This window comes from Gopherus evgoodei, chromosome 5 (genome assembly GCF_007399415.2).
Source record: "Gopherus evgoodei ecotype Sinaloan lineage chromosome 5, rGopEvg1_v1.p, whole genome shotgun sequence".
Lineage (NCBI taxonomy): Eukaryota > Metazoa > Chordata > Testudines > Testudinidae > Gopherus > Gopherus evgoodei.
The window spans coordinates 23,695,462-23,707,195 of NC_044326.1; the positions used below are offsets into that span (position 1 = coordinate 23,695,462).

The window sequence follows — 11,734 nt, forward strand, 5'->3', positions numbered from 1 at the left end:
CAGTTCCGGCCGATCACGGCTCCCACTGGCCGCGGTTCGCCGCTGCAGGCCAATGGGAGCTGCTGGAAGCGGCGCGGGCCGAGGGACATACTGGCCGCTGCTTCCAGCAGCTCCCATTGGCCTGCAGCGGCGAACCGCGGCCAGTGGGAGCCACGATCGGCCAGACCTGCAGACGGGGCAGGTCAACAAACCGGCCCAGCCCGCCAGGGGCTTTCCCTACATAAGTAGTGACTCCAGTTTGAGAAACATTGTTCTATAGTATGGCATGAAGAAAATGTTCTGTGAATAGACAGGGACTATGTCTTTGCATACCATTCAGCAAAATTATCTGGCACAGCTCATAACTGTACTGTTTCTATATCCTACTATAAATGTCCAGTACTTGCTATTAAAAGCCCACATTTACAAACAGTTACTAAGTGTGAACTGGGCTCTGATTATATTCCTTTGTACCCAGGATGCACAAGTTAATTTCTTCCCTATCACAAGATCTTGCAGGGGGTTCAGTTTCAATCTTTTCTTTCAGATGGGACCAGTGCCACGGTCATCCATAGCTGGATGTCATTGCCCGGATAGAATGCAGCAATGTATTCTACTTTGGGCTGCCCTTCAACATTACGTAGAAGATTCAGTTAGTCCAGAATATAGCAACTACCATTGAAACAGGGCAGACCACTGCCATGTCATAATATTGTGTTCTATGCTTTGCACTGGCTCCAGTTCCTCTTTGGGTACAGTCCAAGGTGCTGATTATCTTCTCAAAAGCCCTAACTGCCCTATGACCTGGCTATCCTATTGCACTTTGCAGAAGTTGTCATTGGCCAGAATGCTCTTGTTATCTGTCCGTGTGGTTTCATTCCTGAGGCTGGCAGCAGAGCATTCTCCGGGGCTCTGAAATGTTCTTATCTTGACTAGTAGTTAGCTAGAGCTTGTGTCTAGCCACTGTAAGGGTGTGGTACAAAAGCCACCTTAATTTGCCTTTTTCAATGAGTTTGCTCCTAGGAGAGAATCAGTTGATTAACTCCTTGTGGATGAAGTTGTGTGGTTTTAATTATTTAATTTGGAAATGGCATCCATGTACTATTGCAATGCAATTCCTAGGAAATGGACCTAATAAGAACCTGTAATACATAAGCAACAGTTTAAAATTATACCTCACTGTGAGTGGGCAAGGCTAAAGGTTCTACAGTTTCTTGTGATGGGTAGGAAACTAATGTGCATCCGTACTATATTTTTAAAGGGCTTTGCAATAGAAAATTGTTACAAAGTACCAGTTAGCTCCATTAAAGCATCATCCTTAAAATGTGCCAGTTTTGATTTAAAAAAAAATAGAACAAATTAGCAACAATGATGCCATCACAGATGGAAGAGGAAGAGAGGGAGAATCTCACAATTCCCAGTGATTGCCAGCCTCTGATCTTACTGAATAGGCAATTCTCAATGATACAGTCTCTAGAGGATTCACTGTTTCCAACAGAATCAATTAAGCATATGAACAGCCTCATGGAAGGCAGGCAGTTTTAAACAACTCTTTCAAGCTTTGCTCTTGGTGAAAGTGTTACTGTGGCACCAGCCATACAACAATCATTACCATTGCATAAATATTTTGTTTTCAAACAGTTTAAGGGCAAAAAAAGCTCTGCAACTGCAAATGGGATCTTGGGAAAAGGAAGAATTTTAAACAACCAACAGAAGAAATCTGAATCAGCGTTAAGTGTGAAACGCACAGCATCGAGTAAGTGCATCTCTTAACGATCTTGCTTTGTAACTTTGGGCATTAGGAAACATGGCATGTCTTTCCCATTAGCAAGCAAGGTAAAGACCAGACAGGTGGTGCTAGCAGATAGATTCTTTTAATAACCATCACTTTGGAAAGACAGACTGATTACTTGATTCTGAACTGACTTACATCAGAGTTAATGAGGAGTATTAACTATATTGAAGTCCATGTAAAACTGGTGTGAAATCAGAATCAGTCCCTGTATCTCTGGTTATCATTTTATTAACATATGGAATCATTAAGTAAACATCAGCTGTGTGCTTGGAGCTGTATAACTGCATAAGTGCATATGATCTCTCCCTTGAGGATTTTATAATAATCTAAAACAGGAACAAAAAAATAACTGGTTCAAACACACAGTTCATTGGCTGCTGGTATGAATTTTTGAGATTGTGGCAAAAATGTTGAAGTAGGCCTCTCTTTTCAAAACCTATCTTACTCATAATTTCTGTAATAAAATGTAATTTTTCAGCGATACTGATTATACAATCATACATTCTAAAGCTCCAGGAATATTTGAACAGGTTTTGCGGGTCTCAAATCTAAGACTACAATTGAACCGAATTGTGTAAATTGAATAATGAGCTTCTCTGGCCTCCGTCAGTTTTTAACATTCCGTTATTCCTAAGAGTATATTTGTCCATCTTTGTTATGTTCCCCTCTTAGCATTTGAAATGGTAAGAAATGCATATTAGGACACCTGAGTATTTTAAAATGCTCACAGGGATTTTTTAAAGTACACTTTGAGCACACAAAAGCTGTTTAAGCAAAATTTGTGACACTAAACACCTCTGTCTGTCTGTCTGTATTATACTGAAGTATTCATGCCCATGTTGTTGCTCCTGCAACTTTCTTTCGGATATTGCATTTTTATAACTTTGATGACATATAATGGTGGCCAAAGTGAATAATAATTTTGTTTTGTCCTCAACTCAGCAACCTAAAAAATAATTCTAGTAGCCTTATGTGGTGGTCTGGCATTTTTAATCAAGAAGAAGAGAAGCCAGGAGAACTTTCAAGAGTACATTTTTCTTGCCTTAGGATGAAGTGACCAGCCTTAGCACTTAGACTGTTGAATTTCAGGCTTGTTTTTCATTTAGTAACCTCAGTTAGTACTAGCACTCTCTTCTCTTACCTTGAGATTTTTACTTGGATGGTTCTGTTATTACATTTCTCATGCGAGGGTCTTCTGGAAAAGTTCTAGGGGCCCAACCTGGTTGCGGTACTACTATAATATAAATGTTTAATAATTATAATAATGCAGATGAAACTAATGGCATTTTATAAAAATGTAATAGTGTGTTACAGAAATTAATCTATAATAGTGTGGGATTTAATAATCTAAACATTTAATTCTAGATTTGGAAGTTTATAAAATGCTTTGACATGTTGTGGAGTTCAATAGGTTTGAAATCTAGAAAAAAATCTTCTGACGTTCAGCCCCTGTTCTGCGGGAAAGGGGTGTGTGAAGATCTCTGATTTAAAGATGTCAGAAGAATCTGGGCCAAGAAGTTTCCTAGGCAGAGAAAAGAGAGTGAGACATCTGCCATTTCTTCAGAGTCTAGCCTTACTGGGAGAGAAGAGGCACATGTCTGGGGACCTCAGCCTTTTGCCTGGGATGGAAGTGAAGGAGCAGCAAAGCTGGAAAACTGGGAGTTTTCCAACTTCATTCTTCAGTTAAGTCTCAGGTCAGAGATTGAGGGCTTGTCTACACTACCAGCCGGATCAATGGACAGCGATCGATTCAGCAGGGTCGATTTATCATGTCTAGTATAGATGCAATAAATTGACAGCCGATCACTCTAGTGTCAACTCCGGTACTCCACTTCAACGAGAAGCAAAAGGGGAATCAATGGGAGAGCGTAGATCTAAGTATGTCGACTTCAGCTGAAGATTAACGTAGCTGAAGTGGCGTAACTTAGATCAATTCCCCCCCATTCACTCATCCCCTCCTCCCCCGTAGTGTAGACCAGCCATCAGTCTGGATAAGCAGAGGAAAAGTTTTGCATACTTACCAGAACCTGTTTTGTTTGCACTCTCAGGCAGGAATTCTTAGAACAGGTGTCTTGTAAGGTATTTGGTATTTTCTATTTCTTCCAGAAGGTTCTTGAAAATAGGACTTTCTCACATTATTTCAGCATTTGTGCTTCAGATCTCAGCAGGGATCAAGAAGTGTGGGAAAAGCCAGTGAAGACAGAAAAGGAAAATGTTAACCCAACTTTCTCAAACATAGCAAAAGATTTTGGTGGGGTTGGATTTGATGGATAGTTGAAGGGTTGTTTCGCTGCTTATTTTATCCAAAGAGATCCGAGGGGCCCACGTCACAAAGTTGAGAGCAAGAAGTTTCAGGGATGTTTATATTTTGTTTGTCCCATCTCAAATTCTGATTAGTGATGTTCCTATATTCTGAGCCATTCAGAGAAGGAGTTAATACAATCATCATTACTCTTTAATCTTTCCGTATAGATGCAGATCAGTACAAATATGGCAAGAACCGTGTCGAGGCAGATGCCAAGAGGTTACAAACTAAAGAGGAGGAGTTGTTAAGGAGAAAAGAAGCTCTGAGGAACAGGTTGGCTCAGCTCCGAAAAGAAAGGAAAGACCTGCGAGCTGCCATTGAAGTTAATGCTGGTATGAGGTGCTTTATTGTGTGAGAGCTTGGCACTCTGAAGAATTCTAGCTAACCAAATGGAATTCTTTCCTGGGGCCTGGAATGTATTTTTCAAAATTCCAAACTACTTGTTACATGAGGTTCAGTTTTTGTGTTAAAATATATAAAATTAGACTATAATTGCTATGCAGATATATTTGTGCTATTAGTGTGTTTAACTCAAAAATACGCTATCACAATTATCAGCAACTCACAGAGAAGTAGGAAAGGTCGCCATTTTTTTAAAATCACTGGCTACTTCCATTTTTGTGGTACAAAGACTAACTGAAAATTAACATGGCTAGAAACTGAACAAGATGATGCCTCAGATGAAGCACTGAGCATTATCTGAAGTGCAAAACATCTTACTTGAATGAGGCTGAAACCTTACAGTGTGTGTAGCTGTTTGGGTAACCAAGCATTTTAAAGCATTTGTTCCCTATTTGTAAATAAGTGAACCCTGTTTAGCACTGAGTCCGTCAACTGTAGCCTGTTGTTGAAATAGCACCCATCTCTGGATTTCAGGCAGGAAGACTCAAGTGATTCTTGAAGATAAGTTACGGAAGCTGGAAGAGGAATGTAAGCTGAAGGAGACAGAGCGTGTAAATCTGGAGTTGGAACTGACTGAGGTGAAAGAGAGCCTGAAGAAAGCCTTGGCTGGCGGCATCACACTGGGATTGGCAATCGAGCCCAAATCAGGAACCTCAAGCCCACAGGTATGTCCACAGCTGAATGATTTCAGAAAAGCTCCCAACCACATGGGGCTCAATCCTATGAAATGGGATTCCTACATCCAGGAAAGTGAGTAGGAGCTGAGAGTGTTCGGCATCTTGCAGGATCAGGCAGCTGATCTATAAGCCCATGAAAAGAAAGCAGCCAAGCTCTGTTTTGAATTATTTCCATTGCTCACCTGCAGCTGGTGTCCTCTTCAACAATGACATTGAATTGATATGTATGGAATTATAGGGAACATGCGTTACTGTTTGTATTGTGGAAGTGCCTAGAGGCCACATCCACATTGTGCTAGGAGCTATACAAACATATAATAAGAGCCAATCCCTCCCCCAAAGAGCTTAACCTCTCTAAACCTTGAATATCACAAGGGTCAATATGGACAAAATTTTTGTGTTGGTTCAATGGTCAGTTATTGTGTTGGTTCACTGTTCTGGCCCACCTGGTCACTGTTGTTCAATCATTTAAAGGGAACTGAAGCAGCCATCATAGAATATATAACTATTTACTTTGTTTTGTTTTGTCAGGAAATAGTGTTTGCTGTCCTAATGAGTGTAGTTCACGTTTGGAAAGGATTGTCTGTCAATGTACTTTTCATAACTTTAAAACAAAACTTACGGTTTTCTGCAGTTCTAAATTTAAATACATAATATGTACATGAATATTTGGAAAAAAATTTACCCAGTTGAAGATTTTTTATTTTTATGAATATTTTGAAAGAAACATGGCCCAGTCTGAGATTTTCATTCTGTCTGCTCTGTCTGTCAGTCTCCAATTTTCAAGCATCGAACTCTGGAAAACTCTCCTATCTCCAGTTGTGATACGAGTGATACCGAATGCTCAATACCAGTGAACAGTGCGGCAGTGCTGAAGAAACCTCCTTCATCAAGTAGTTCTCCATGTCGAGGTCACGTCCTTCGAAAAGCAAAGGTGAGAAGATCTATTGTTTGACTTTCTTCTTCGGCCCTTGCCCGTCATGGCATGTTTCTCATCTCTCCTTTATTCATGGGGAGGGAAAGATTAGTTCCTGCTGCTTGAATTTCTACGGGTGAAATTTCACGCCAATATAGAGGGATGGCCCAAGGTCTGCATTCAGATTAAGTGGTGCATGGTTTCATGCTGATCCTCTGAACAGGGATTAATTTCATTCTGATGGGGTAAATTTGGGGAACCAGATGACAGAAGAACAGAAATTCTATATTAAGATGATAGATTTGACTTTGTGTCTCTCTCTGTTCTTTTATGGAGTTCCCTGTAAATGGCCTGTGATACAGACTGGTCCTTTACTCCCTTCACCATTACGCTAATGGGTTTAGTCAATAAGCGTTTAGTGTCATTGTTAAACCCAATGCTTTAGTAATCAAAAGAATATCAGATATAATCATTGCCAGCTGATGCGTGAGCTAAATAGTTCTAGATTGTAGTAATTGAAAATGTACTGTGCAAGCAACCATTCTTGCTGTACAATTAAAGTAGAAATCTGTTGAATTTAATTTGTTCTGACTAGTGCCTGGATGAAACTTTGCATTCCTACCCCATTAATATAGTCTTTAATAGACGTGCTACTTGTGCTTTATGTTAAATGGGATTTTCATGATAGTTCTCTGAACCTGGCTGAATTGGCTAGTTAAGGTATGTTACTGAACAACTCATGCAATATGTAGAAAGGGGTGTTACTGCTGGCATGGGTCTGAGATCTTTGTGTTGTTTTGGTCCGTTCATTGCTAACTACAGTTATAAACAATAATCCTACACATTTGTTCTTCATAGTGCACTCCATTATTTTGTCTAAAACAACCATATTTGTTGTATTTTAGGAAGTATTTAACATTTCATTGATGCTAAGATATATATTTTTTCATCTTTTATATACGTTTGCAGTGTTGAAAGCAGAATTTACAAGCAAATGCATTTTAGCAAAGCATTAGTGAGGGAACACCATCTAGTAGTTAGGACATGCAACTGAGAGTCAGGTGAGCTGGGCTCTCCTGCTCTGCCACAAACTTGTCATGTGACATAAGGCACTAACCCTATCCGTGCCTCAGTTTCCCCATTTCTGAAAAGTAAAGTTCTTGGGATAAGAGAGACTGTATATTGGCAAGTTATTTATTCACTTACCGATGTATTTTACAACCTACAAGAGTTGCTCAGAATAGTGCCATGCAGCAAAATCTGCTCTGTTAGTTGTGAATGGAAGATTTAAAGAACACTACTGGTTAATCAGAGCCTCTTCTGGAAAAAATCTTGGGTGTAGGATTAGACTATTTAAAAGAATACAAAGCTACTTTTGGAAATAATTCCACATTCTGAATTCAGATTGAACAGCTGTTGCCACCTTTTCATAAAACCTCATGCTCCAAATATTAACAGTGAAATTTAGCTGAATTAGATAATACGACCCAAAATGTACTGAGCTCATTCACAACTAGATACAGCCAAATTCCACCATCAGGTATGCATCTGCAACTCACATTAATTTCAGTGGGAGTTGAATGCACAAATATGAGGGTGGAATTTGGCACTTAGTGTTTTGGCCTTGTGTAGTTATGAGTAAGCCTAGAGGCCCATTTGGCCCGTAATGATTTGACTAATCAGTGGGAGTTGTATGTGAGCATCCGGAGAGTGGAATTTGTTCAGCATATGTAACCTCCCTCATAGCGCGTGGGAAGTGAGGCAAGTTTCATGTTTGTGCTAACTCTGAAGTCCCTAGCAATGGATACATTTCACAATATGTTGGATGTGTTTGCGAGCCCTGAAAATTTTGGATTCTTACCTGATCCATTTCATCTTTTTATTTCTACCCCTTGTCTGCCTCCTCAGCTTTCCTCAGCTCTGTCCATTCTGTGTCCAACCCCTGGTGCGCTAACTCTCTCTGTTGTGAACCTTTTTCTCTGTTACTTCCCTCACTTGAGTGTTATATGGCACAATGTAACTTCAGGGCTGCGCACACTCTGCTGGAGTGGCTGCTCTCTGCAGCTCTCCCATGCTTTGGAGCCTGCCTGGCAAGAGGCTATGCTGGCACAAATAGTGCACTCTGAAAGGGGAAACAGGAGGAATTAGAGCAGCCCATCTATCAGAGGGACTCTCAAACCTCTGTCCCCCTAGTAGAATATCTTTGACAATACAGGAGCCCGAGGAGGTGTTCCAGAGAGTAACGGAGTCGGGGAGAGGCTTATGCTTAACAAACCAACTCAAATCTAACAGTTCAGACGCGGGGCCTGTTCTGTTCATGCATCCCTAAGGGCAGGGACGGCTCTAGGTTTTTTTGCTGCCCCAGGCAAAAAAAACCAAAACCCCTCCAGGAGCGCAACTCCTGAAATTGTGCTGCCCCAAGCATGTGCTTGGTTTTCTGGTGCTTAGAGCTGGCCCTGCCTAAGGGACATGAGCTATGGGTCACCATGAGTACTCTGCCATGACTGTAACATCAAAAAGGATCATGCAGTTGGAATGATGCACCTATTTATCTTAACAAGATAAATTATTGCTGTCAAGCAACAGCAAGATATTTACTGGTTGTCAGTGATTATGATTAAATCTTAAAGATTATGGAATGAGTGACAAATTCAGGAATCCAGTATCAAGCCCAATTAGCGTTAAAAAAAACTTTCTAACTTAAGGATAATTTAGTTAAGTATCAAGGGAGGTTGTGGAATCCCCATTGTTGGAGGTTTTTAAGAACCTGTTAGACAAACATCTGTTCTGGATGGTATAGGTTTATTTGGGCCTGCTTCAGCATGGGGGCCTGGATTAGATGACCTTTTGAGGTCCCTTCCAGCCTACTTTTCTATTATTCTATCTCTGCAATGGGAATGGGGAAGAAGAACACACACACACCCCTCTGATTGCTCCACAGATAATACTTCAGTTGAAAAACTATGGCTGCATGGCCTCAGCCCATCGCTGCCCCATGTCCTATGCCCTTGTGTGCAGTTGTTCAGGGAGCCCTGCTCCCTGCCCCATGTCCTGTGCCCTTGTGTGCAGTTGTTCAGGGAGCCCTGCAGATCTGGGTCATGCACTTAACTTCCGTATCCAGAAAGATAAACGGAGCAAATAATTAAACAATCAGTTTGCAAACAACTAGAAGTTGATAAGGGATAAGTAACAGCATGGATTTATCAAGAACAAATCGTGTCAAACTAGCCTAATAGCTTTCTTTGACAGGGTAACAAGCCTTGTGGATAGGGAGGAAGCGGTAGATATGGTATATCTTGAATTTAATAACACTTTTGTTACTGTCTCACCTGGCCGTCTCATAAGCAAACTAGGGAAATAGAACCTAAATGGAGCTACTATAAGGTGGGTACATAAGTGGTTGGAAAACCGTTCCCAGAGAGTAGTTATCAGTGGTTCACAGTCAAGCTTGAAGTTGGGGTCCCACAGGGACCAGTTCTGGGTCAGGTTCTGTTCAGTATCTTCATCTCTGATTTATATAATGGCATACAGAGTACATGTATGTATAGACACACAGATTTCTATAATATTTCCACATTTTTTATTTTTCCCTTCTAGGAATGGGAACTGAAAAATGGAACATAAGCATTACAAATTTGTTTACTTTGCTTAAAGGCCTTGTTTCGTATGGACCAAGATGTAGGCTGCAAAAGACTCATCTGTAAAGTGGTGTCAAATGACAAGGTTTTATAATTATGTTCAGTTAACAGTAGCCTTCATTTGACTGTACTCTGTCTACTGTATTACTGTGTAACTGAGTGTGCCCCTTTTTATTACCTGTAACTCTTTATTTCCAACCTTATTTGTAAAAATCTTAGTAAAAAGGAGCATATAGTTGCAACTGAAAGTTTACATTGCTGAGAGAGGTTAAACCAACAATGTAAATGACATTGCATCAAAAGTCCTGAATGGAAATCAAAACTGGTGCACGCTTTGAGACCCAGACGAAATCATATAAATCTAGATATGTTGTACTATTAAGGCTAATTTTGACTTTCAGAATTCTACCACCTGAGAGAGGACTTCTTTTCACAAGCTTGCTCATTAGGATTCATTCTGCTGTTACCTGGTCACTTGGCAGGAGATCAAAGAAATGTTTCCACAGGAACGACATGACTTGTTTGAGCTGGGAAGTCAGGAACTTTTCCCCACCACTCTTTTTGCTATGGTTATAGATAACCATGGAATGACAACTTGTCTGTGAAGCATTTTTTTATACATTTTAGACTGATGCTTTTGTCATCAGGACCTAAAAAGCTGCCATGGATTTTAATATGTTCTTTTGATTGTTGCTGTTGTTCCTAAGCACCTGTCATCTTCAAACATCTCACATGTAGTCTAAAAATTATTTGGGCATGATTTTAAAAAGGCCACAAAGTCCTTTTTATATGTTGCTTCATTTCTGCACCTCCCAGAAGAATCCCACTGACAGCCGCTAAAATTATTTTTTTAATTACAGCAACTTTAAAAGGCTCATGCAGTTTTGTTTTGCTTGTTTTAACATTGTTAAAGTCAGGCTTTATAACTCGACTGTATTTGCTTCCTGCAGTCCTTTCAGATCATGGATAATATTTTTGAGGAAGTGTGAATTTCCAATCTCCTTTATACACAATGATGAAATAAGAAGTGACAGGACGTTTGTGAGAGAGGACTCATATTCTTTTTGCCAAGAAACAGGGTTCTCCATTTAGTCTGTGAATAATTCAGAAGTCTGTTTTCCCTTTGTTACATGTATGTCTCTGCTGAAAAGTCAGATGCTTTATTGCCACACCCAACTGTCCAAAATTCATGAGTCAAGCCCCCAAATTAATGAGTGGCTTCCAAATCACAAAACTTTGATTTTTTTAAAAAGTTATTGCTATTTGTCTTCTATTTTTCGAGCCTTTAAAAGGCACTCAGGTCACGTGTTGAAGATTATCTCCACAATCAGGAGGGCTTGAAACTAAAGTTGAGATTTTGACATAATCACTTGTCTCTAGGTTTTGGGGCTTTAAATAAAGCACCAGATATCACCAGTCTCTTGAGAAACACACAAGAGTTGGCAACATTGCAGATACAGACATCAAGGGAAGAATAGCTCACTTGGCAACCCCGTCCTGCAGTTCTATGATTGGTAATAATTTACATCGCTTTGTAAATGTACACTGGTACATAAAACGCTGAGCCAGGAGCAAAAGGACATCCATGGGTGTTATACACGCATGCAAACTGCAGGCTTACAACCATAGGCTAAAATGTTCAGCACCCAGCAGCCCCAAAAATCTGGCCCCAGTTGTGGGCTCTGAGCACTTTTGAAAGAGGGGGTCATAATGGCCCACTACTAAGGGTCTGATTCAGTTACACATTAAAGCCAATGACAAGGCTCCCTCAGTGGTGCAGGATCAGGGCCCAAAATGGCAGTAGACCTTGTTGCCTCCCAGCAGTATGGCTTTTTTAGGGGCCACAATAACGCAAATACAGTGGGGAAATACATGTCAGCATTGTCTTTTATTCAATGCTGGCTATTGTATTGTATTTTAGATTGACCTTAACATTTTCTGTGTGAAGGGCACAAGTTATGCTGCATGATATGGACTACAGTACTATAGAGTATCCCAGAAACGTCAGGAAAAAAAGTTTGA

The 11,734-nt window shown here is 40.3% G+C and overlaps 1 protein-coding gene across 4 annotated transcripts in view; it reads left to right on the top strand.

Annotated features, from left to right (window-relative positions):
- AFAP1 (actin filament associated protein 1) overlaps positions 1-10,361 on the top strand; it is a 183,784-nt gene extending 173,423 nt beyond the window's left edge. For all 4 annotated transcript variants that reach the window (XM_030563808.1, XM_030563811.1, XM_030563810.1 and 1 more), the window contains 5 exons: positions 1,621-1,735; positions 4,247-4,411; positions 4,956-5,146; positions 5,931-6,092; positions 9,672-10,361. In XM_030563808.1, coding sequence (XP_030419668.1) covers positions 1,621-1,735; positions 4,247-4,411; positions 4,956-5,146; positions 5,931-6,092; positions 9,672-9,698 — 660 coding nt within the window. In that variant the 3' untranslated portion in view covers positions 9,699-10,361. The remainder of the gene's footprint in view (positions 1-1,620; positions 1,736-4,246; positions 4,412-4,955; positions 5,147-5,930; positions 6,093-9,671) is intronic.
- Positions 10,362-11,734: the final 1,373 nt, after the last annotated feature.